General features: G+C 40.6%; 1 protein-coding gene across 1 annotated transcript in view; it reads right to left on the bottom strand.

Moving 5' to 3' along the window:
- LOC139731213 (SWI/SNF-related matrix-associated actin-dependent regulator of chromatin subfamily D member 1-like) overlaps positions 1–27,980 on the bottom strand; it is a 167,645-nt gene that overhangs the window by 24,473 nt on the left and 115,192 nt on the right. Inside the window, exons 5-7 of the mRNA XM_071642096.1 lie at positions 21,019–21,120; positions 12,678–12,839; positions 6,860–7,012 (exon numbers count right to left, since the gene is read on the bottom strand). Of these exons, the coding sequence (XP_071498197.1) occupies positions 6,860–7,012; positions 12,678–12,839; positions 21,019–21,120 (417 nt within the window). The remainder of the gene's footprint in view (positions 1–6,859; positions 7,013–12,677; positions 12,840–21,018; positions 21,121–27,980) is intronic.

Genomic DNA, 27,980 nt, shown 5'->3' with positions numbered 1-27,980 from the left:
AAGGAGAAAAACGTTGGATCACAGATGAAACAGGAATGTAACTTAGAAATTGCAAAATAGTCAAAGTTTACAATATTTCCATGACAACAGCATCCATACGTCAGGATGCGCCTGCTTCACACATTTTTGCAAATTTCTAGAAAAGAAAAGCAGCCCGGTAATACAAAAGACAAGGCATGATACAGGGAGTCAGAGTGTCGAGACATGACATGCAGTGGTCTTGGGCCATTTGACAAATGAACGCTTCATTTGATTGTAACTGACGTACTGTTGGCACTCAGTGTCACCAACCTCACTGGTCTCCGGTTTGAGGCAGATACGGTGATGTAAATTTAGCCGTGACATGATTCACGCCACGAGGCACTCCCGCGGCCTAACTCATCCCATCATCCCTCACTCTCTTCCATCTGAAGGAAGTTACGTCTTTGTTGTCAGCGAGCATCAGAAGTTCTCGTAAATCAAGATGTTTCCTCGATAATCTCCCGCCATCACCAGAAGTGACCAGTCGAACGAGGACAAAAGGCTTGCAAGTCATGTGCGGTTGGAGGCCGTCATGATAATTTGATATTGCCGTCATGACACGTTACTTATTTTTCTCTTTGAAATATCCCATACTAAGGGAAGGGGTCCATCAATTGTCTTTGTGACTAATAAATGTGTGAGAAGGGAAAAAGCAAACTTCCCCTTTTCAAAATAGGAAAACTATTTTGGTTATTTCTTCAAATAAATCCCCATGCAGGAAAAGGTTTTGTGACCCTGAAATGCGGTCCTGTCGAGAGAGTAAAAAGTGGTCTACACAGAGATAAAAAAAAAACATCAAACAAACAAACACCACCACCAAAACTTCAGACAAGTTTCGGCAGGGAACTTGATATGTCTTCTGAATATGGCAGACACCAAATCTTGGATGGCACCATGAAGAGACAAAAAACTTCCTTTTGCTGAGGATTGAACAAATTCAATTCCAAGTCTATTGACTTTTTCCCATTCATTCTTGCAAAGACTGCCCATCGAAAGCGCTTCTCTCAAATTTTGCTGACAGTGACGTGGATACTCCAGAAAAGTTATCACAAACACTTGTTTTATCTTTCCTTCTGCGATAAATTGGATTCTTGTTACTCTATCATGATGTTTAAAGGTCTGCTAAAGATGATGTAATAATAATAGTTCCCCCTATCTCCCAAAATGACATTCTGAAACATTTGTGTGTGTGTGTGTTTGTGTGTGTGTGTGTGTGTGTGTGTGTGTGTGTGTGTGTGTGTGTATGTCTTGTTTTTACTGGTGTCTTGCCTGAAAGTATTTCTGACCTACTGCCCACCTCCCTGTCATTTCAAATCATAACTCACTGATAATGGATGTATTTGATTCATGGGCATTACAGAACACTTGCAGGACTGATGGTGTCATCTTACCTCGACTGTTGGCAGCTTTACACACTCAAAAACGGAAAAGGAGATATTATCAATGAGGTAAATTTTTTGTGAAGGCATCACGAGCGATTCACCCTTTCCACCAAAAGTTTACATGTAGTATACCACTTTCACAACTGTCTGAAATTTGTGGTGTGGTTAGACCAGGAAGACCAAAGTGCAAGGGCTGAAAAAATTCAGGAACAGTTTGGATTCTATGCAATGACACCTCCTCTTGAAGAGGAGTCCTAATTTGTAACCATTTAAAGGAAAACATGACAGTAACAGTCCCAGGATGAATATGTTGCACCGACACCCTTTGGGTCCTAGCCCAGACTGTTCCCGTGCTCCTCTGTTAACCATTACTTCATCTTCTCTTGTCTCCTCTCCTACAGGACACAAAGATGGATGGCATTCCATGAACTAGATCAGGCCCTTCCTCGGGAGTCCGCACCCTGTCACCGGTCCAGATTTTCACCTCTGCGGTTTCCTAACCAAATTGGGTCAATGGGACGCACAATTTACATCATACGCAAATCAACCGAGCAGTACACGACCGGCCCTGTGTAAAAAAAAAAGATGAGTCTTTAAACCGGAATAATGACAATCCCATGGCTGAAGTGTGACCGATAAACTAATTCGCACGCTTTCTCTACCTTGTCTGTAATAGCTCCCCCTCCTCCGCCTCCTCCTCCTCGTGTTCTTTAACAAACTGTTACCCCTACCCCCTCCCATCACCTTTACACTCCCAAGGGGGTTCTCATCGCCCCCATGTGGAAAGAATTGTCTCCGTGGACACTGACAAGCACTTCAGGAAATCAGGGAGGATTCAGAAGCTGGCTTGGCTGGTAAACCAGCTGGCATGTTGCGAGTGAGGTGTTGGTTTGACTGACAGCGGACCCAGAGACTAAGATAGAGTGAAGATGGATGGAGGTGAGAACGGAAGAGAAAGAGGGAGAACGAGAGGGAAGAAAAAAGAAAAGTATGAAAAAGAGAAGAAGAAGAAGATGATGATGATGAAGATGAAGAAAAGAAGAGGAAAAAGAAGAAGAGGAAGGTCAAGAAGAAGATGATTATGACGATAAAGAAGAAGGAGAAGAGAGAAACAGTGTCTTTGGTCTTGGGTCCAAATATGTATCTTAACCTTTTCTTATCTTTCTTTTCTTAATCAAGCTCATCCAGATGGAGGAGGATTTGCCCGGAAATGTTTGACCGAGACGGGGAGATCTGGGGGCTTACAAACCCGGGCGGGCTTGAGGTACGAGTGTCTGTCACGTCAGTATTATTGACAAGGGTCTTCTCCGGTTTTCTGGCTCCTTCATTCCCCCTTTCTATGTTTTTGTTCCCTCTCATATCTAAAGCATTCTTCTTTTTCATCTCTTTGTTGCTATTACACTAAGACTGATGAAGAGGCAATCGACTCACACTGCAGTTTGACACATCAGGTAAAGATAAAACAAATGTTCACTTTTAGTACTATCCACACGGCAATTCCACCGATGCATCACACCGATTTACAACACAACAAGACTCACCCCACCCCCTTTACACTTTTCTTTTCACTTTCCCCATCTATTCTCTCGACAGTCCTTTTCAGGACTTTTCACACGGTGGATCGCACACTTTTTCATGTGTGAAATGTTCCCTGATTGATTACAAAAAAGGAGGACCAACATAAAATGGAAGACTAGAAATGTCGCTATGGCGACTGGTATGCCTCCGCCATAATGCATGATTCTCCTAATAGGTCTATAGTACATGTGGACAATGTGTGATTACATTTTCACAAAATTGGCAAAATATTAAAATGACATGTTTGTCACAAATGTATTGAATGTTTACCTTCCTTGACCTATGTTTAATTGGATGAATTGGAGAGCATGTACTTGGGGATTTAAGAACTTTAACTTGACTTTGACCATTTCATAAGTTTATGCACTGAGTAATTTTCAAGGTATGGGGAAAAAGTGCAATTTCTGTATTGAACAGTAATTTGTTATCATTTTCATCTGGCCTTTGATTTATAAGAGAAGCACTGTCAGGCAGAACATACATAAATTCAGCATGTACTAAGTTTCAAGATAACTTGAGCCACTTCCGAGATATGGAGAAAAAAGTAAGTTCAGCACTTTCACTTGATCTTTGACCTTTTGACCTTTGACCTTCTTGGCAAAAAAAAAAAATCCCAGAGAATCTCTATTGGGTTAGACATGCATACATCAAGATTTAAAAAAAAAAATATCCTGCTGGCATTGCATAAATATAAGGAAAATAGTAAGATTTTGAAGTATTGCCCTTGACCTTTGACCCCTGACCTTTGACCCCATGAACCCCAAATTCCCTAGATAACCACTGCCAGTCAGTAGATGCATATACACTATGTTCCATGAAGATACCTTGAACAATTTCCAAGATACAGAGAAAAAAGTAAAATTTTAACATTTTACTTGACCTTTTGACCTTTGACCTTTTGACCTCATGACCCCAAACTTTCACCAGAGAATCTTAATTGGGTAGTACATGTATACACTAAGTTTCAAGAAAATATCTTCAGGCATTGTATAGATATGGGGGAAATTATAAAATTTTAAGCATTTGACCTTGACCTTTTGACCTTTGACCTTGAGCATGTGCACCCAAAAGTTGATAGGCACAACTTCACCCCCTAATACACATACATGCCAAGTTTCATTAGGATACCTCAAAAGGTTTTGGTAGTTACCCTGTCCACAAAATTCATTACGGACGGACGGAAGGACGGACGGAAGGACGGACGGAAGGACGGACGGACGGACGGACGGAAGGACGGACGGACGGACGGACAACCCGAAAACATAATGCCTCCGGCACCACTTCGTGGCGGAGGCATAAAAACTAGTATCTTTCATGAAAAGAGAGGATAAAGTAAGGGTGAGAAAAGAGACAGGGAGATCAATAGATGGATATACACACACACAATATAATCTTAGACACATAGATAGATAGATAGATAGATAGATAGATAGATAGATAGATAGATAGAGATAGATAGATAGATAGATAGATAGATAGATAGATAGATAGATAGATAGAGATAGAGATAGATATATAGATAGATAGATAGATAGAGATAGACAGATAGATAGATGAAGTGGGAAAAAAGGGGAACAGTAAAGTAAAGTAAAGAAGGAAGTGCGTGTCTCCACCGCGGCCAAAATACTGCTTTTTTGACACATTTTAGGTGCCATCCAGGTTCCATAAACGGGGAAAAATATGCCCACATTTCAAGGGCAGAGTGACTAATGCTGAGTCTTTCATAAGCAGGATGGAATGTTGTCAAAATAATACAACTACCACCTCCATACTGAGAAGGAAAAAAATGGAGAAAGAACGGATACTTTCTTGTCAAACTGCCACAAAAAAAGGACCAACATCCTATGAGAAAACCACAAATTTTCTTAATATAATTCATTCCATAAGATATTTTCATTCCAGTTGCTTTCCCCATATGAAAATGTCATAAAACAAAATTGAGAACAAAATAGACCATAACCGCGAGAAACTAAACATTTTGGCATCCACATTTTGGCATCCGCGCAGCAGAAAAAATGGCAAACACATGGCACATTGTCTCTGATGACAACTAAAGTGTGCTTACTTCACACCTCTGAGTTGTGATTCATGACCCTGATTTCTCCAGATGTGTTTGAAGAAAATCTGATCAGATCAGAAGGGCTTTTTACACTTGTAAGTCCCGTACCAACGGTGGGGCTAAGGGGGGGCCTTAGCCCCACCGTTGGTACGGGACTATCCTTAGCCCACTTTCTGTTTACACACGTTTTTGCCAAAGTGGGCTAGCCCCACCAATAGTCTGGTACTATCTGGCCCTGAAAAATAGCAGGGTTAGCACCGCAATTGCGGTGCCAAGCAAGTGAGTGTAAACAGAACGAAAAAATAATCCTGGGCTAAGCGACGGAGACGAAATCCGACCCTCACTGACCAATCAGAAACGAGGTAATCAAGTGCTGCCGGTGCGTGCATGTACGACACAGTACACAGCGTAATCATGAATATTCATGTGGTTTGGAAAGTCCGGGGCTAAGAAATACGAGTGTAAAAAGGTCAGTTTTCTCCTTAGCCCCGGACAAGAGATAGTATGGGACTAATTGGCCAGTGTAAAAAGCTGAAAAAATTGGTACGGGACTAACGATAGTCCTGGGTCAGAGAAAGTCCGGGGTTAAGAAACACAAGTGTAAAAAGGGCTAGAGAGTCTGCACACTAAAACAGTTTCTTTTTTTCCACAAAGAAAACAATACAAACCCAGCACATAATGGAAACTGACTAAAAACTGGAAACTATATACAGCATAGATAGAAAAGTGAGTGGTACAAGGGAAAAAGGATATGACATTATTGACTACGTACTATGGTAATGAGGTCTTATGATCACTCCCACTCAAAAACAATGCACAGAAAATCAAATAAGTAAGACAAACATAATACAGACAAAAGGAGACATTCCAAACACTCAATTTGTACATACAGTGGATAGAGTTAAAAAAAGAGTAAACTTATAGGTTGGGTGATGAAAAAACAAAAATAAAAACAGGTAGATGGATAGATGGATAGACATAGAGAAAGTCAGATAGACAGATAGATAGATAGAGATAGATAGATAGATAGATAGATAGATAGATAGATAGATAGAGATAGATAGATAGATATAGATAGATGGATAGATGGATAGATAGATATATAGATATATAGATAGATAGATAGATAGATAGACAGAGATAGATAGATAGATAGAGATAGATAGATAGAGATAGATAGATAGATAGAGATAGATAGATAGATAGAGATAGATAGATAGAGATAGATAGATAGATAGATAGATAGATAGATAGAGATAGATAGATAGAGATAGATAGATAGATAGAGATAGATAGATAGATAGAGATAGATAGATAGATAGAGATAGATAGATAGAGATAGATAGATAGATAGATAGATAGAGATAGATAGATACAAATGTAGATAGATAGATAGATAGATAGATAGATAGATAGATAGATAGATAGAGATAGATAGATAGATAGAGATAGATAGATAGAGATAGATAGAGAGATATATAGATATACAGACAGAGATAGAGATAGAGATGGAGTGTAACAGTGGATAAGATCAAAAAGGAGGAGAGCTACAAGTGGGATAGGATGAAATATAAATAATCTCTTTTTGGGGGAGAGATGAATTTGCCACATATTTCACTTGAACAGAAACATGAAAGACAATTCAACAAGAATCAATTCACAGCAAAGATGCGGTTATGGTGTGCCATTTGACCAATACTTTAAAAAAAACTTAGTTTATCAGTCAACAAACTTAGTTTATCGGCGACAAACTAAGTTTTACATAATTCATTATTGGTCAAATGGTGCACCGTACAAGGTAGCTTAATCAATGGATTACCACTTCGACGTCGATGTCGTAGCAAGCGGTCTTCTTCTGATCAGAGCTGTCCACGTTGATGGTGTGGTGGATGACGATGGGGTCTGGGGCGTGGAGCAGCGGATGGAGGTGGTGGGGTATCTCGGAGAACTTCATCCTCTGACATTCAAAGATCTGTGAGGAGAGAACCAGAATAGGAGGTCAACCATCTTTAGACAGGGTACCGACATCATCAGTTTGAAATGAGAAGGAACATAGTTTATCCACAATGTCTGTTCTTTGAAGTAACAGGGGAACCTTGCAATAACAAGGACCCAAAACCCTGACAATTACCACTTGTCATGTCAGGTTTTGCACTATATCAGGGTACAAAAAAATAAAATAAAATAAAGCGTTGGGACCCAAAAAATCACCTTGCTAAAAGAGGGTTTTGTTATACCCGACCTCTTTATTATGAGGTTTCACTGTATTAGTCCTTATTTGACAATATCAGTGATTTTACAATTGATGACTGGTTTACTTTGACCAACGATCATGACCCACATGAAATAAGATATGATTTGTAATGTTTAATTTGTATACATGGTGCCACGTTGCACATACACACAGAAATTTGACATTTGGTATATTTGGAGACTCTAAAATTTCCAAGAGACTGTTCGGTCCTCCCGGCATAACGTGCTGAAAAATCGAGGTACATTTTACATCTTGATGTCTGGTGCGGAGTACTTTGAGACTGTGATATCCATGCATGATGATTGGTGAAAATGGGGAGGGGGGGGGGGGGGGGAGATGGGAGGCTTACAAGGAGGCTGCCACCTCTATACAGAGAGGAAGTTAGAGAGAGCTGAAAGTAATGATGCCAAAGCCCAAGATCAATGGAATTTCCTGCAAAATCTTATAACTATTGATACATGCTGGGGCCAGTTAAATAGCAGTCATCTGATGAGGTATCCTATGGGTGCTATAAAAGGAGGTGACTGTAATTTTTTGTCTGTGTACATTTATAAACTATCAGTAATTCCAATTTTCTTGATGGCACTGTCCCCCCCCCCCCAAGATTCTCAAAATAAATTGAAGACTTCACTTTCTTATACATATCATGCAAAGAGACATGACAATCCACAGAGATTCAATGCTGTAAAAGCGGAAATTTTGGCATGAGTAATTCTATATGCTTCGCCGAGTAGGAAGGATTTTGCCCTGTTTTTAATTTTGAAGACAATCAAGACGATTGAGGGCGCACTTTCAAACAGCTCAACCCAGCCATGGTGGTAAAGGAAGTTTGGCAGCACAAACTAAGATTAAAGGTCACTGGTCTGCATCACAACAGCAAGTTCACTCATGCTAAAGGACTAGCCAACATGAAGAAAATAAAAGCTAACAACTATTAACTAGCTTTACATAGTCTGCAAAGTTCGACAATATCCGTATTCACACATGGGGGCTATTGGTGTTTGCACCAAGATGTAAGAATTGATCTTATTGGCAACCGTTCACACACAGCAAAATAATCACTTGGCAGCAAAATAAAGCGCTTTCCATCTTCTGACTGTGCATGTGTAAACAATGACTGGAGCAGAGCCCCTGGCACCCACGTGTGAAGACCTACAATGTAGTGTGGCAAGTTGCATTATGGCATAAAAAAAAAAAATGGAGGATTTCCATATGTGCCACTCACACATGCTGTGCAGGCAAAACATTGTGACAGTTTAAAAAAAAAAAATCACACCCATCCAATTGTGTGTGTGTGTGTGTGTGTGTGTGTGTGTGTGTGTGTGTGTGTGTGTCCAAACACAAGAATTAACAGTTTTTGCACCAAATTGCAAAAATCAATTTTCAAAAACTGCTAATTTTGGGTGTGTGTGTGAACGGGAATAATTTCTGAAATTCAGCCACCACAAAATCAAACAATGCCTTTAGACAACCTGTCCTTACAACAAAGATCTTTATGGGAAAAGACATAACTCTGAATTTGGATGTTGCCTTTAAACAATACTCCTACCAAACCCTTGTTTCTTAAAAACAAAAACAAAAGTAAGGATTGTGCCCTGCTTTAATCAAGCCCTTTCTGCCATGCCAGGCAAGCCAGATGTGTGGGGAGAGAAAAGACTCCTCCAAGTGACATAGGTCCCTCATGTACTGCACTCTCTGCTTCAGATTCTAGTTAACAGAGTTCCCAAGGATTGTATGTCACTGAAACAAGCCATTTCACCCTCCATCAAATTTGTTAGAAAAACTAAAAATATTAAGCGTTTCCGGATTCAGGAAGAATAAATCCTGACTGATTTCATGAGAAGGCTGGCCATAATGACAGGAAACCCGCGATTATCTTCTCCCGGATTCTCGTCTTTCGCTCCGCCGTGTCCCAGTGATGGATCCAGCACGCGCTCTCGTTTGTTTGTAGCACAACCATCTCAGCGCATAGTCTCTCTTCGGAGACTGCAATATGAAAATGAGCTGTTCGCACCGCCGATTTTGAGGCTGCGCAGCGGAGCTCTGGGTCTGGACTGACTGTGCTTCGCATATGTCGTCTTGGATTTCATCTACTGCACATGAAAGTTTGATCAAAAGTGGACAACTATGAAACGAGACAGAAAGGACTACTTTACGAGGGCTTGATAGTTTAAAAAGGGCCTCGAGAGCCGAGACTTGGGAGAGGTGATTGCCACACAACTTGTAAGTGACGGAGTGTGAAGGAATTGAGTGTGAACTCAACAGGGGGACAGCACTCCTGTGTCAGGTCCGCAAACGCGACCTGACGTTGACGAAAGCAGCTGTAATGGCTGACTGACATTAACAGGATTACGGCTGACTTTTACGGCCGTTCTGGAGACAGTGCGTGTGCCGGCAGAGTGTCTGCAGAGGGCTACATGGGGGATTGTGGGTAACAACAAGCCCAACAAAGGTCCCCGAGTCGGAGATGTATGTGGATAGCCTTCGGCTTTCAAGAAGATAGTAAGGAAGGAGCGTGAATCCAACAGGCGGTCCAGAGATCCCCTGTCTCCTCGGCTGATGCTATGAGACACCAAAGTGGGCTGCTCCTCATCGCAGCATGGTGCGGGCGAGATTAGGGGAGACTTTAACGGCCGTGGCTGCTGAGGATGGCGCACGCACCACGAGACGATGTGGCTGGATGGGACTCTCCGCATTTATCCCCCAGGCGGTCGAAGCGGGAACAGGCCACCAAACGAGAGGGCTCTCGTGATTCAGAGCGACATAGGGGATGTGTGAGGGACAAACTAGAACCAAGTAGACCCAACAAACATCCTTCTTGAGGAGCTATCATTACCCCCCCCCCCCCCCCCCCCAAAAAAAAAAAAAAAAATAAGAAGGGAAGAAAAATGTGTGAAACAACACAACCAATGTTGGGCATTTTGGCATCAACCTCACAGACTCAGAACGATACAGCACGCCGTACCCCAGGGTATCGTCATATCCCTGTTATGGTGCTGTGCAGTGCCATCTCGTGGTAGTACGATGTCCAGTTACACACTGCCATCGCTGTGGCTGAATTACAGCAAGTGGCACAATATGATTCCAATGCTAATTCAGCCCGGTTACGACTTTTTAAAGCCATAATTACAATAATAGTAATAACACTTTTTTTGTTTTTTGTTTTTTCTTCAAAACATGCTATTACAATTTTGAACTGTGATTCAGAATGAGATCACTTCGATCCACAAACTCAACTTATGAATACAGTCCGACCTCTCCTATCCAGCCACCCTTTATCCGGATCTCACTATTATCTGGATGCGATCTTAGTGGGTTTTTTTCCTTCACTCTAATACATGTAATTACGGGAAAAGGGGGATTTCAAACTCAAACAAAACTCCTACACAAACTCACATGAATTAAATATCATTCCCAACATAATTGACATACATTCACATCTAATTTTCATGTAAAAAACATGCATTCTTGTTTTGTTATGGTAAAAATTTCACATTTCAACAACTTTCTTATCTTCTTTGTGACTCTGATGAAACTCTTTTTTTTTTAATGTTTCGTTGGTTTGACCTCGCTCTTCTTGTTCATGGCAACCGGAAGATGAAGAGGAGTTTCCCTTTAAAGGACAAGTTCACCTTCATAGACATGTGGGTTGAGTGAATGCAGTAATATTAGTAGAACACATCACTGAGAGTTTGAGCAAAATCGGACAATCCGTTCAAAAGTTATGAATTTTTGAAGTTTCTGCTCAGTCAAGGCTGGATGAAAAGACTACTATTGCTTGTGATGTCACATGAGTACAACGATATAAAGAAAGAATAAAGAAAATTCAACATATTTCCATTTTTCTCCCATAACAAAAGAACACTCGACTTCTCTCTTTCAGAAGGCAGGGGGAATAATATTACCCTTAACATATGTCAGTAGCAAGTCGAAGAAATGTGCACTTTATTCAAAAAGTAAAGTTTTGTGAAATTCTCTTTTTATTTTCCTTATATAGTTGTACGCATGTGACATCATACACTGTAGTAGTCTTCTTTTCCAACAATGACTGCGCAGATACTTAAAATATTCATAACTTTTGAATGGATTGTCCAATTTTCCTCACACTTTCACTGATGTGTTCTACTAATATTGCTGCATTCTCTCAATCCTTATGTATATGAAGGTGGACTTGTCCTTTAACCCTTTGCATGTTTTGAGTACTGATTGGTACAGAAAACCCAACAGCATTGCACACACTGTCCAAAGTCACTGGCATAGAAAGGGTTAAAGGGACATTCCAGACGATTCTCGTAATTTCACATCATGTAGTGCATAAATCGACAGCTCGAAGTGAGATCCGTGGAATTAATTGTGGTCTTTGAACGGAGAAACCAATACTCTGAAAAATCATAAACAAATTACACTGAACCGCGTTGATGACATAGGAGGCTCACATATTTCAGAAATGTAGCAGTGTAATTTCATTACAATACTGCTTGATTGACAGGTTCACCTGTGTAGAATCTATGCATGCCTTCTTCTTTTGTTCTGCTTCCTTGAGCCCCAACTCATGCATTCTTATGGTGAGGCTGCCATATCATCACCCTTGCTCATTGCAATTTGTTATAGATTTTGAAAACATTCTTATTCATCATCCCAATCACTCTAAATTCTGAAACTCTGTACTCGGTATAACTAATTTATCATTGTTCACATGTAAAAATCTGAAAATCATCCGGAGGTCTCCTTTTTAATCACATAGATGTTTATGCTACAGTCACACACGGCTGGGTCACAAAACGGATTTGATCAGGGTGAAAATGATCCGGATTAGTCCTGGAATGGAAGGTACAATTGTAAATTATACTACAGTCACACATGGCCAGAATTCGAACCGGGTCCATAAGGAATTAAGACTGTAATGACCCAGTTTGAGCTATAGAGACTTGTATTGACCCGTATCCAACCGTATAAATCCGCTTTACATGTAAATCCTTAACTATATCCTTTTCGACCCCTATCGACCAGTGTCAACCCGCTTCGACCCGTACCGACCCGGATGTAAACTTTGTCATCATCTGTTGCATGAAGGCAATGCAGTATACGGTAAGGGTCCATACGGTTTTACGCTGCGGGTTGCAGCGGGTCGATGCGAGTCAATGTGGCTCGAACCGGGTCAATTTGGTATCAATACGGAATTGAAATTCGTGAGAAAATTTTGAGCATGACCAAAAAATTTTCACCGCCAAACCGTAGCCCAAGGAATCCATCAGGAATTGACACGGGTTACGATACGGGTCAATGCGGGTCTCTACGGTTCGAACCGGGTTGATACGGTTTTAATTCCCTATGGACCCGGTTTGAAATCCAGCCGTGTGTGACTGTAGCACTAATAGCCCACCTGCTGGAAGTAGGCGTCGTTGTTGATGTACTCCCTCTCATGCTGGTCCTGGAGTTTGTGAGACTTAATGTACTGCCACAGGGCGTTGATGATGACAGGGCGTGTCTGGGTGTGCACCCCTAGGAGGCGGGCCAGGCGTGGGTCCAACTTGTACTGGGGTGGCTGCAGGGTACGAGAAGATAATAGAGGTGCCAGGTGCATTGTTATTAGAGTCATATATTTTACGCCTAACTTTGATCGATTTTTGTTTAATGAATTTCGCTGTGCAATAATTAAGTTTGTGTGATTAATGTTGCATGCATTGTACATGCATATTGAAAGTAAATTGTGTATAGTTTATGCTACCATGTTCAATTACACTGTATTGTAAATAACATTTACAAACCTTTATAAACCTATAAAACAATTTCTAAATACGTAAATGTGATAAGCAACTTGGTGAAACAGTACAAAGTAGCTTCTCGTTTTAACACAAAAAGCCTGGCAAAACATCATATAAAAGTTAGGATTTCCACAAACTTTTGGCCACATTTTTATTTTATTTCTTCAAAAGCGGAGAGAAAATGACAATGTATCTGAATAGAACAGAATGTAATGATAATACACAGAAACATAACACTGCAACATCACCCGGCACATGAAGTGTATGTTGACAATATTCGGCTTTGAGACACACACATTAATATATGTTATCACAGTCTCATAACCAATAACCAAGTGGGGGGGGGGGGGGGGGGTTGATTGATTGATTTTATTTTCTGTATAAAAATAACAACGGCAAGATGGCCCATATTCCGCAACGCCAACATGGCATCGCTGGTCTTCCATCGGTTCAGAACATGGAAGTTATACAAATACAATATGAAATTGTGAAATGGGGGGGGGGGGGGGGGGGGTGGGACCTTTTTGTTTCATTCTCAACAATAATGTTAACACATTCATTCATTACAGAAATGACTTGGCATGATGGTTAAACCTCAAGGGATTTGAACCCATCACCCGTGGCTTCCCACATGGTTACACTACCACTGGGACGCAGCTGGATTATAACTAGGATGCAAAGAACTTGGAACTAGTGCTTGGGGTTCTTGCACTCTTCCGATATTAAGAAACAGAAAAGTGAGGATTAACAACATGGGCTTGACGCTGAAATTCATAATTTTGTCTTGGCCAGGTTTACTCTCTTCTTCCTCAGCTAACTTGCCACACCTGTCAGTCTAAACTATTTTTTAACCTCTCAGCTGCCATTGTGTGCTGCAACCAGGAAATTCTGCATGTCAGTTATTCTTTCGCTAATTTTACGGAACCACCTATCCCACCAGGCAGACAGAACCTGAATTGCGTGCGATGCGCGTCATGTGTAGGAGGAGCGCAAGTGCCTCCATCGAGGGGGTTGAACCAAAGACCGGCAAATTACCTCTCACTCAAACCACTAGACCGCAAATCCTGTAAATTAGGGGATCAATTTTGGAAAGGGAACTAGAAAAGAATTGGGAGAATGTGGAAGGGGCATGGTCCGTGGAGAAATGAGGTCAAACGTGGGGGTGGGGTGGGGTGAGGACACCCACAGTCTCAATTTGGGTAAGCTGCACCTTCTTTTCTATGTCTGTCGTGAGGCTTCCGTGTTCAAAGACACTTCCTGGTTAACTCATTATGCCCCGTGTCTCTCCGAGAACGTGACAAAGTCCTTTGCTTCATCTCCCATCAACGCACGGCTGAAATAAACCGAATTATCAAGACAAACACTGACAGCTCGCGAGCAAGAAATAAAATCATCGGGAAGAAGACGTGCTCTGCTTAGAATGTTTCCTCTCCTGTTGAAAGTCGACTCATCTATGGCGCATGGAGGAAGACATTCTCCAATTCTGTTTTTTCCTCCCAAAAGCTCTAGAAAAAAAAAGAAATCCTGATTTCTTTCTCTAGCTCACATCGAGGGATGCTGTCAAAAAATTGAACTTCCACAGGAGATCTGTTCCACTGGCGAACCCTGTCTCCGCATCCAGGCGACAAGTAAACGGTGGCGGAGCAGCTCGCGTCGCACGAGTTGCCTCGTTTCTGGGAGGTCTCCTCATCAGGCCGTCGGGAGGAGGCAAGGAAGAAAAGTCTGAAATATTCGCACCCCCTTTTACACCGGTGGTGAAAAGCATTTAGAAGCGGCCAGAGGGCGCTCTAATATCCAGTCATGTGACAGAATTTAAATGTTGGACACTCACACAGATGGTTCATGGTAGCTAAAAGGAGTGCAGCACTCGTATCAGAAACATTAACAAGTGTCCAGAATGCAAAAACTCCAGTAGCCTGTAAGCCAGAACTGTTTCCCCAGTTACCCTTGTGTCCAAGTTGATTTTTTTTTTCATTATTATCTTTTTGACTTGGAGCTTACATTGGAGGAGGCCTACCTCGTTTTTTGACATGCAAGACATACGGCAAGCACAATTCTTTCGCACATCTAAATACAGGATAAAATATTGATGCAAACGTTGCTCACATTCAGTTGTACCCCAGTGACAACAATTCACTAATTGAGGTATGAGTTTTCTTCAAAGTTGTCTTCCTCTGTACAAATTAGATTTGTAAGATCACAACTGCAAATTGAAAAAAATTGAAGAGAACGCACACCTCAAACTTCACCCCTCTGCTTAACAATCTCGTACTTTCAATTCACAAATTCACTGACTTTCTAAAAGAGGAAATCCAGTGAACATATCAATCTTGTATTGCCAAACAACAAGGCTTTTCCTCGCAGGGAATCATAATGTTCCGACATAGATTTGCATTTGTTTGTTTGCATGTTTGCTTTTTTTTTTCTTCATTTTAGTCCTGATTTAGTTACTGAGTACAAGCTGAAGTTATATCAACTGCAATGTGGGAAGCATTTACCTTTTGCAAAGATAACTGACCACTCAGCACATCCTAGTAGATTCAAGACACATAGAGCTGCCTGGGGTCCCTCCTACAATCACCCTATCCCTACCCCTCCATTCTTTTCTATCTTTCTCTTCTTTTAGTAGCTGAATATCTCTTTGTCTCCTGTTTTCCCCTATTTTCTTGAGACCAACTCAGTTTGGGTACTGTTTTTTAATGGTAATTTCTAACTGGGAGGCTTCAAGTATGCCTACCAAAAGATAATTTATGCACTGATATAGCAACATGCCTGGCTCATCGCATAACCCATTGAAAGTGATTTTGTTCTTCTTTGGAAGCCCCCCAGTTATGGCCGCCACAAGTCACAGTGCTCTGAAGTCAGATTCATCTATAGCTAGGTAATCTAAGAGGGGCTATGCCACTGATTCATAGCATTATTCATTGGCTCATCCATGTTCATATGATAAGAATTGCGACTACAGGCAAGATTGAGAACCTTCTCTAACTGTGTCTTTCCGTCTTCTTCCGCCAGTCTCTTCCAAACTTCACTTTTATTGTTCTTCCCATTCTTCAGCCCAAAGCTATCTCATCACAGGCTAAGAAACATACCTGGGAATGTATGTCAACTAGAGAAAAATGTCTATCTGCATATACCATGCAGATATAAAGGAAAACAACACTACTTACATCTCTGTAAAAACTTGCATGTTTGAAATATGCTAAATACTCCATCGGGACATGATGGCAAATTTTCATCTGAATGGCTAATGGGATTCCTTTTGTTCTTCAATGTGTGAAGTAGAGAGAATAAAAGTTCAAGAAAAAGTACACAGAAGACCATAATTGATACAAAACAGTACCAAGAAAACAGTATGTGGGACTGAGAAAGTTTTTGTTTGTAAAATGATATGTTGGTCAGTTGAAAGACAAACAAGACACCTTAGCTGATTTAGTTATCACAAAGCAAATCTATTGTCCAGTAATTACTTCCTGCGGAGGAAATGCCAAATTCTTCATACACTTGCAATTACTCTTCTATCAGCTTTGAAACACAATATTCTAGTTTTAATTCTGCCGAGAATGCATCGCCTAGATGCCTGAATAAGGATGAGGGTTACTTGCGGTGAGTTGATAAATTCTACTTCCAAGGGAAGCTCTCTTTCCCTGCGATGTCTCCGTGCCTGTAATTACAGATTCTGCAATTATCTCCCGCCCGGCGAAAGTGTAAGTGATCGCCGGCGAGCCGAGCAACTTTACACTGCCAGGCAATCCCTGGTCTGAATGAAGTGGAATTAAGATTTAATCCGCACTGGATAAGTGGGAGAATGTGGAGTTATCATCATAAACCCACAAAGTACCATCTCCCCGGCTGAATCCTAAGCCCCCTGAGCTCTTGGTCTCTTTGTTGGTCGGACAATGAACCCCAATCTGTGACTGAGCGGGGCCGGAGAACCAGGACGCGAGAATCAAGACACGGGATGAGGCATCGCCCCCCGGGATGGGGGATTTCATTCTCTTCCTCAGCATCCTAGAGAAGCTCAAGAACATTGTGGAAGAGGATCAACTGGGAAGAATACTGAATGATGTTTGAAGAGGAGGAAAAATAGAAGCATGATTACATAGACAGGATGAAAGAGAACAGGTGGAACATGTTAACCCCAAGAGAGATTGAGGTAGAATATCTTTTTGAGTGGAAGACTGGATGCATCTTGTCGAAGGAATGTGAACTGCAAAAGAAGTCCAGTTTGATTTTGTCTCAAATAATTGGTGATTTGTTTGGAATGAATTTAGTGTATAAACACACACACACATACACACATACATACAATATTCAATTTTAATTTCAATTCAATTCAATTCAATTAATTCATTTCATAAAATCAAATTCAAAATATTTACAGAGATGTGTGAGTCAAAGGAGGAAATCACACAAAAGCCTGGGGCTTGGAAATGGAGATTTCCTAATACAATATAGTTTAAAATAAACTTATCGATAAGATAAAAATATCACATGACTGTGATCCTGGACATTTTCTGTGGGTTCAGTCACATTGGCTAGAGGCTCAACATGAGCGTAACCAAGTCTTTACAGGTTTGAAGAACTTATTCACATATACATGTATACACACACACACACACACACACACACACACACACACAAAGAGAGAAGTAGAGAAGAGATGTATTCTCATCCCTTTGAAGATGGTTTTGCAACTAAATAATGCCCACGACACTCCTTGGTAGAAGTGACTTAAAAGTTTCAATATATGACCTTTCTTCATCCTAATTAGTCAGAATGATTCATGAAAATGCAAACTAAAAGATTCTCACATCAAGGTGTACAGTCTGAAGATGAGTACAAAAAACAAAAACAAAAACAAAGGTGGAATTGAAACTCAAATGTTGATACATATCAAGACTAAACATTAAAAAAAAGAAATGAGCAGACTGTAAATTTAAGATAACTGATGAACAATCATCTATCAAAAATGTGACTTCACAACAAATGCATTTTTTCTATTCAACAGCTTCAGGAAAGAAACTTTCTCTTCTCCAAAATCCTTCCTTCTCGAAGGCTCTGAAATACAAGGGGGTGATACAGACTGTTGACATGATAATTTCACGGACAGCAATGAAAGCTCCGATGTGAGTAATGCACAATATGTATGTGCTCCTTTAAAAAAAAGAAAGAGAGAAATAATATATACGTAGGAGGAAAAGGAAGAGAGAGAAAAGGTAAACCATGCATCTTTCTGAGGAAAATTGATTGCCAAAACTCCGGGATGATCGTAACAAAGTCTGATCTGACTCAGTGATCGTAAACGCTTCCTGCACGGCCCTCCCATTGGCCCGGTGATACAGCCCTACTTAAGCCCGGTGTGGTCTACCACGCACGCAAAGGCAGATGTGAAATACTTCCCCACACCACCACCACAAGTAATCTAGGAGCAAAGCGGAGATGGGATTAGTTAGATGTCGTTTAGATACGCCCGACAAATTGGTTGCCATCTCCTCGCGAGGCGCGCCAAGAACCGGTAATTCTGCCATCTTATCTGGGCAGGGCTACGACAACAAATGTTCATCACCGAATTATCGCTTTAGGCTTAGAAGGGTGTCACAGCCTGGGATTTAAAAAAAGAGACTTAATAAACTTTGGTCGCTGACATGGGGGGGGGGGGGACGGGAACATGATGAAGTGTAGAACTTTTTCTTCACTTTGTTGTCAGAAAGACCAATGGTTTGTGATAACAGGAGCAGAATCTGTACTTTTAAAACCTCTCTACCGATGGTATCAATTCATATCGACACACATACTTCGCCTAAAAGCCATAAACTGTGAAAGCATTTTGTTGTTGTTGTTGCAAAAGCCGCAATCACTGACAAACACAATTACAGATGCACTTTGACATAAATGGCTCAATGCTCCCTGAATAACAACAAATTTTGACTGTATTTTTATGACTTTTGACACAGTTACAACTTTTAGAGTTTTTCTCCATATGATTTTTTTTTTTTTTCCGTCAGCATGAAAGCAAGACCTCTTTTTATGGTCCAAAAAAATTTACTGCCAACAATTCCACTGGCTATAAATGACCACTTGTGTTAAATGTAGCACAAAACTTGATTTGGATAGTGAACTATATCATGATGGATATCACTTCATACTTCTCCTGAAAGTGATCTATTCTAAATGATATGGGTCAGGTTGTGACACCAATGAAGTCATTTCATTCTAAAACTGCACACAAAATAGCACACCTAGGTTACGCCACACACGGTGTGATATTGTGACAAATTTCTTCTTGTTGTTTTCCCTGCTGTTGTGACTTTTAAGAGATTCCCAATGACCAGCTAATGCAAAAACATCACACTGACATTTACAAATAGATAGCAGCAAACGTAATGTGACGTTTTAACACACTTTTGAAGTTGTTTGGCTGCTTTCTTTGACTTGTTGTATATGATATCTCTGATGGCACCTTAATGCTTGGTTTCATTGGGTGTTGGTGTTACATTGCATTGGGGCTCCTTCACATATGTGTTCTAAAGTCCCTGAAATGCAATTAAAATGTGTTGCATCATTAAACAGTCATTATCTTTGGCTTCTGTCTGGTCGACTTCATGAGTTTGAAGGGGATTGAAAATGCCAAAAAAAAAAAAAGGTGGCTTCAAAACTTTTTCCTTGCCCAATTCAGGTAAACATTTTTTCTTACTGTTCCAACACATTTGCCCTACATGTACGTTCATTTTTCACTTCCCCCAAGCAATTGTGAAGCGCTTATGTGGCACCTTGCTTGGGTACACATCGTATGTAACAATTAAGTACTTGTAGCTTAGTCTCCATTCAGGGTGTCGTGTTTCTAAAGATTTTCTCCAGTTTTCAAAAAATTGCATCTTTCATTGCTGGAGGCAAAAGAGATATGTCTACTCACTTGGCTGGGAAATTGGTGGTGGTAACTAGCCACTAACCCATTGAGGACGGGTTGATTCTGCTACATCATGCATTTCCCACAGACACCTGCCCCAGTATACTCGGGCCTAGTCTTCCATGGGTCAAATACCAAGTACAGTTCGACCTCGATTATCCGGCCTCCTTTTATCCAGAAATCTCTATTATCCGGACGCGTTCACGCAGTGAAGGACTTTTTTTTTTCATCCAAAAATTGAGAAAAAAACAGTGACTTTACACTCATTTAAAATTCCTACAAAACTCACACGATTTACCTACAAGATATACTTTATATTTGTGAAGAAGGGACTACAATTTTGCGCAGGCTAGCATAGATTACACCACCATTGCGGGGTACGCTACCTGCCTAGCTGCCAGTGCACTGGGACGGCAGCTTGGACGGTAGCTATATACATTAACATTGTGTCTCCCATATCCGGCCAATTCGCTTATCCGGATGATCATGAGCGCCGGTCCCGACATGGCCGAATAATCGAGGTCGAACTGTACAGTGTAGCATGGGGATTCAAGGGAGGCCCGATTGACTTGATCTTTATTTGCTGCCCACCAAGGTACACTTGAAAACCAAGAATACCACCGGTCAGCGAATAATGTACATTGAAACGTATGCTCTTTTAGTAACGGTCAACTGTGGTCGAGATTCTTCGGCTGCATATGTACTTGTACAGAGATCATTGATAAAGTAGAACACAATTTGTGACGGGGATTTTTTGATACATCCGTACCAGGCCAGCCTTCCCCACTCCTTGGTGACCCCACACTACCGGGGCCCCGTTTCATAAAGCTGTCTGTAAAGTTACGAACAACTTACGAGCGACTGGTAATCAGTTCTTAATTGTGCTGAATTATTGAAATTCTGGTAAGTATAGCACATCAAACTGATCACCAGTCGCTCGTAAGTTGTTCGTAACTTTATGAACAGCTTTATGAAACATCCCCTGGGCCTATAACACATTCACTGCCAACCAACCAACTAACCAACCAGCCGCTGGCTCCATAACAAACCTGATGATCAAGCAGGAGAAGTAGGGTGCACTTGACATTCTCACAGCCAGGCCGCTTCACCTGGAAACCGTCCGTCTCCGTGGTGGTAGCCGTGCGGTGCCACTAGGGGAAACAGAGAGAAAGGACATTACAGCAATGAGTACTGCATACGCCGAATACTGTTTATTTTATTTCTAGCGAGTTAAAATTTTCACGAATTGGGTCTTCCCGCAGATTTTGCAAGTGGTTAAATTTGCGATCATGGAGTACTGTACTGAACAGTGAAATGTATTCGTGTGCGTCACGTTCACATCGGGATCAGAATCATTATTTTTCGTGCGTCTTTAATTTCGCAAATAGCACCTGATTCGCGAAATTAAAAACCTTGCGAAATATTCGGCATATAGAGTATTTCATGAGGTTTTTATTTTTGTGAATTTCACAAGCCGGGTGCTATTCCCGAATTCAAAAACATGCAAAAATATTGACTCTGATTTGGACATAAATGGGATATGTACTCATACATTTCTCCGTTCAGTACTGTGCTCCACAATCGCAAATTCAACCACTCGCAATATTGCCGGGAAGTCCTGATTCACCAAAAATGAGGTTTGCTAAATATATGGCATATATACAGTATGCGATTGCATTGTTGCTGATGAGTTTTCATTATGCATATCAATTAGTCACCCAAGAGATCACCTCCATACAGGGAGATGTATGGAAAATCTACGTTTACATATAAAACATTGTTTTGGAAATAAGCTTGACTTATTGTACCTATGGCATATGTCACTGAACAATCAAGCAATTGATTGTGAGTACATATAAATATTGATGAACAATTTATACTTCCTGAAATCAAGTACATTAGTAACTCTGTTTGTGATGTTGCTACCGAGAAAAACAATTACGGCAAGAAAATGTCTACCTTGAATTAGTCATGCAGAATGATTTACGGGTCTAAGAAAATTAAATTACAGCCAACATACAGCCATCAAAACACAATCTCAATCAATCAAATAATTTCTCATCAAAGAATTTAATTTCAAAAGATTATGCAACATAAATATAAATAAATATATATATATATATATATTTTTTTTTTTTTTTTTTTCAGTGGATACACAGTCCTAATTCCCCAGCAAAGATTATAACTGAAATTCAGATGGGTACGATGTAAGGGACAAGCCCATTTTTAAAAATTCGGTCAAAATAATCTTGTCCTTTGTGCAATTAAGACGTTGAGAACAGATAAGCCCCTATTTCTGGTAATCGTCCGTCCTCATCGACCGAAATGGGTTATCGCTTGCTAGGAGGAAGTTTGGTTTCAAGTTTCAGGGGACAGCCGCGGTTTGGGAGAGTCGGTAGTCTGATAGCAGGAGGGAGCTCCTCCTAAACTAATCATTGACTTTATTTAATGGCATGATTTGTGGGCATAGGAAACAGGGCAAGTCCCCCTCGAGTGCACTTGGGATAGAGCACTAGCAGTAGTCACCCCCTGTGGATGGCACAATAAATGTGTTCATATGCAGTCGAATCTTGCTGAGGTATTTTTTATTTAAAAAAACCCCACCTAAATGTACATATTTGTACTTGAACAACATGTCTACTGGTGATCTTAAGAATCCAGTCATATCACTGTCTACTATAGCTCAGACTGTATTAACTGACCTGTAAAAATACTAGCTTTGTATTCCTTATATAAGAGATATGTGCTTTCATTGTAATCGATATGTTGAAAAAGAAGATCAAACAAGAAAAACTATTAATTGCACAACAAATTCCTGACATAGCACTGGCATCAGGGAGAAAGCATAATAACTTGCACAGCTCTCTTGGCAGTTGACAAAGAAAAAGAACAAGCAGGAGCAGGAGACAAAATGAAAAGGAGGAAGAAGAAGAAGGAGGAGGGGAAGGATAAGGAGATGATGAAGAAGAAGAATGAGAAGATGAAGAAGAGGAAAAAGAAGAAGAATACAGAAGAGAAGAAAGGAAATAAGAAAGAGAAAGAACAAAGTAAGAATAGGAAAAAACAAATGAAAAAGAAGAGAGACTGAGAAGAAGAGGAAAATGGAAAGGAAGAAAAAAAAGTGAAGAAGAAAAGATGCTGCCCTAACCTTACTGGTATACCTTCAGTAGGAAAACAAGCAAACAAGCAAATTAATATAGAAACAATGAGCCCTGATGTCACAAATCATAAAATTGAGACTCAAACCTGCCAAGAAACAGAACAGAGGCCAAGAAACACCTATCGACGTACTCTACATCAAATCGTCATGTTTAACAGCACTATTTTACCATAACTTGAGAAATTTATGACAGGACCTGATTCTTTTCTCCACTCACAAAGAAGGGGGAAATTTGCTTATTTGCTCGTTTTTAGCTGGAAGGAAGCAAAAATAAAAGGTGTAGTTTTACTTCACACGTTAGATGCAAGTTGGCACACGATATCTTTGATGTTCCATCATGTGTCATCCACAAGTACAATATCTGGGTCAGGGTTAGGAATATGTCATGAGTATGATGACAATATTGTTAGACAAAGGCACACATATGACGCCTTTCAAAATGCTCCTCACTTGATAATTTTTCCCCCCTTTTCTCATGTGCCTGCCTTTTCCCAGCTGTTCTCTCCCTCCCCAGCATCTCACGGAATGTTCTAGATAATGTACCACTGTTCTTGCGCTTCACGTCCGCGGTACACCACAGCTGCATCGTCCCCATTGGGACTTGGAACCATCCTGGCTATAAGCACCTGTTCGGACCTGACCTAAAAAAATGCATGATCTAATTCTGGGTCCAGTGAGGTTTGGTTTGGGGGAGCTTCCTTTCTCGCTCCTATCACGCATCTGGGCCTAGGTCTAGGTCCATCAATCAGGGCCCAGTTATCTCAGGGCACCACAGGTCCTCACCCCCTGGACCTTTGCCACACTTGGGCCTGGACGAATAGAAGCGTGAAATGCAGTACGAGAAAGAGAGGGAGAGAGAGTTGAAAGAAACCGAGGGGAGAGGGACAGCGACAGCAGGCAGTTGCACGCCTCTATGCCAATATTTTTCTCTTCTACCGTATGGGGTTTTGACAAAAGTGTGAAATCTGTCAATTGGCATTACCTCCAACGCCTTTCCAACGAATCAGATGAAGCGTTGAATTCATTAGGCACTTCCCTTACCTGCCACAATCAATTTGATTCAAGCCCGCGACATCAAGACGAAAGTCAAAGTACAGTACGAACCAGGTCAACAGATCTTAGTCTTCTCTTCATTGGAGAATCTGTCAGTGTCTTTCTCTCCCTTTCTCTTGCTCGGATCGGTCATGAAAAACAAAACTTGCGGTGGCATGTGGGATCTGCTTATCGCGAAATTCCTGCCAACAGGGGAAGGGGAAGGAAGCTCGACAGAGGTGTGAAAAGCGTGATCAAGGGGGGGACCGAACCCTGTTAATCGCCTCCGAAACACACTGGCCCACATCCCGGCTAATCTAATTTGCGCCGATTTCTCTGCTTGCCTTGCTAAAACAAACATTTGGTCAGCATTACAACAGGATGCCAGCTCGATTTTATGTCTCTCTTGAGTGCCGTGCCGGACTGCAGAAGGGAGGGAATGGGGATTGCAGCCAGTTACCAAAGGCTTCGGAGAGGATGTGACTAAATGCGCTATCTGGGGCAGCACAATTTTGACGAGAGTGAATGCGTTCCAAAAAAACAAAAAGAAAGCCAAATAGATACAATTACGATTGCCCCAAAACAGAGGTAATCAGTGATTAGCAATACATTCGTCATCAGACACAGCACGGTTCAAATCATTGACACCTTACTGCCCCAATTTATGACAATTTGCGCAGTGATTGTGCAGATGTTTTGAATACTGTTTGGCTCTATCCCACCACTTGGAAACCTGATGATAAAAAAAGTTAAGAACCAAACAAAATGATGGGGTGAAATACATATCATTAACCCAGATGACTGTAATCTCATTACCAACTTGAAGAAATTGTGTGACCGTCTCCTAACTGGGAGAATGGCCGACCTGTAAAAATCACATGAGGGGCTGTGGCCAAGGCAACACTTAATTCACCAAAAACAAAACAGCATCTTAAGAACTCTGCTGCACAAGAGCGAAAACTGCACTAGTTGCACTGATCAAAAAAAAAAATTCTTACAAACAACCCCACTGACACTTTCTTGAATAGGAAGAAGATAGCAGTACGACTGTGAAAGGACACTATGACTTTATCATTTACATTTTATGTTATTCCTAAGAATTTTTTTTTCTGCCCTGATACGGTCACTACTGCTAGGGCAGTGTAGAACAGAGGTGAGTAGAGTTATTGGAATAAGATTAAACCAATGCTCTCCCTCTTCCTGTGTCTGTCTCACATTTTTTGACTGAAATTTCTGGAGCAGACAGTACACTGTAACTCCAAAACAAGTTAATGAGTTAGGAAGATGGAATGAAAAGGGACGAATGTGGAAAGATATCAAGTTCTGCCCATTTTTAACTTTATAATTTACACAAAGTCCAAGAATATTGCATAGTTTGGTGCATCACCCATATCTGTGTACGACACCAACCCCTTGATTTGGTTTGCAAACAGAAGAAAAAAAATATACATGGAGTTCCACCAGCCCTAATTTTAGCTGAAAGCTCTCAGTTTTATCATGTTTTCATGACATTGCTAATCTTAATGATTACTGTATTGATATGCCATATATTTCGCGAGTCTAAATTTTCGCGAATCGGAACTTCCTGACGATTCCGCGAGTGGTTAATTTCGCGATCGTGGAGTCCTGTACCGAATGGAGAAATGTATATGGCGTACATCACACTCAAAGCTTGATCAGAGTCAATATTTTCGCGTGTCTTTAATTTCGCGAATAGCACCCGACTTGCAAAATTCACGAAAACAAAAACCTCACGAAATATTCGGCATATACAGTACCTTAAAGATTTAAACTTTGATGATTATCTGGTTGTTTAGGCCTGTGTATAATAGACAAACTCAAATGTTACCGGTACCAATCTTAAAAATTAGTGATGTGTGCTGTGATGTGTGCTGAGAAAGCACTGTGCAGTATTCAGGGATTCATCAGGAAGTAGAAAGTGACAAAACAGTCAAAACCACTAAAAATTACAAATACCATTTGCTATAAAACGAATACCTAATTTGTTGTTATTGTTGTTGTTGTTTGAGAAATGAAGCGCTAACCTTGAACCCATTCAAAGAATTTCAGAGTTGTATGTGTTTAACCCCCACCCCTTGAGAGTAGATTACATGACAATTCCCATTTGTACACCAAATGCATTCAATTCTATAAAAAAGTGTAATTCTCACTGTGTTAAAAAAACAGGGGAAACAAAAATAACAACCCAAGTCCCAAAGTGATTATTCACAAGCATGCTCTCACCAGAAACACTTTCCCCTCCCGATGCCCCAGATAGATAAGAAAATGCCATCCATATTTTTTCTATATTCACACAAACTCTGATGTGACACGTGGCCTAATTCTGAGGGAGATATTCATCTATGAACATTTTCCGTATTAGAAAACTTTGGATACATTTCACATATTTAATAAGTGGTCAACTACAGCAAGAAAATCATTTAAGACATTTTTCTCTCAGAGGAGGTATATCCTCTTTTTGATGTCTGTAACATTCACTCTCATTTGGAGAGTGGTATGTGAAGATGACTGTCAGCAGTTACAATTGTTTCTGTCCATCGAATCACATACAGTTGAACCTCTCTTATCCGGCCTCCCTTTATCCGGATCTCTCTATTATACGGACGCAATCTCGCCGTGATTTTTTTTAAATAATTACGGGAGGAAAGGGGGATTCCCAACTCCTTAAGATCTCCTACACAAACACAATGAATTACATATACTTGATACATTTCTTAATAATTATTTAGGTAAATCACCCCAAGAATTTATAAAAGAAAATGATTTCATTCTTGCAAACACGAACCTCTATTTTGGGGTCTGTTACTGAGTGTAACAATGAAAAGGTTGCAGTATACACATTACTACATGTGGTACTACAATGGGCTACATCAGTACATGTGTATGTATATGTACATGTATAAAGCATTGAGTCTCCCGTATCCGGCCAAATCCCTTATCCGGATGAGCCCCGGTCCCGACTTGTCCGGATACGAGAGGTTCAACTGTACTCGACCACTGCCAGTTGAATGATTTGAATAAAGTCTACCCAACAACCTCTTCAAACGTCCATAAATTTCTGTGCTTCATTAGTTTCTCAAAAAGAAATGGGACAAAACTGATCAGACTCAACCATACAACTCTGTGTAATTCCCCCATACATTTCAGAATGGCATGTGGGTGCTACATATACATTCTCTCTGATATCCGATATATTATGGCACACTCTCCCGATGTACAAATTGGTCTCACTACTGCCATATTTTTAACCCCCTATTCACATTGAAAAATAAGGCTGGTCCTCGGTAGTCTTAGACCACATGGGAGCCAAAGGTGTGTACACACCAAAAATATCTGTCCTACCAGCTGCACTCCTAACCCAAATGTAGTCAATCCTGTGACAGCCACCTGTTGTAGAGGTGACAACTATAAAGGGATTGTAGAGTATTGGTGGAGACGAGAATTGGGCTTTTAACTTTTTGCGAGATACCAAGAAAACACTTATGAAATAGTACAGAGCATACCATTTTAAGAGGAATTCAAAGTTTATTTGATGAAAATCGGGTTTGGAATGACTGAAACATCCAAAAACAAAGTAAAACAAAGCGATCGTAATAAAGTGTGGGTCCCACACTTTATTAGAATCGCTCTTTTTTTTATATCTCAGCCATTTCAAAACCAATTTTCATCAAATAAACGTTGAATTCCTCATAGAATTACATGCTCTTTCATATTTCATAAGAGGTTTCTCATTATCTCACCAAAAAATGTTAGAAACCTGAAATTAGGTCTCAACCAAAACTGTACAATCCCTTTAAG

Source organism: Diadema antillarum, unplaced genomic scaffold, assembly GCF_040938485.1.
Source record: "Diadema antillarum isolate AM-2024a unplaced genomic scaffold, OU_Dant_1.0 seq00000367_RagTag, whole genome shotgun sequence".
Taxonomy (NCBI): Eukaryota; Metazoa; Echinodermata; class Echinoidea; order Diadematoida; family Diadematidae; genus Diadema; species Diadema antillarum.
Note: the sequence above shows the minus strand (reverse complement) of the source record. Positions and strands in the feature narration are given on the sequence as shown.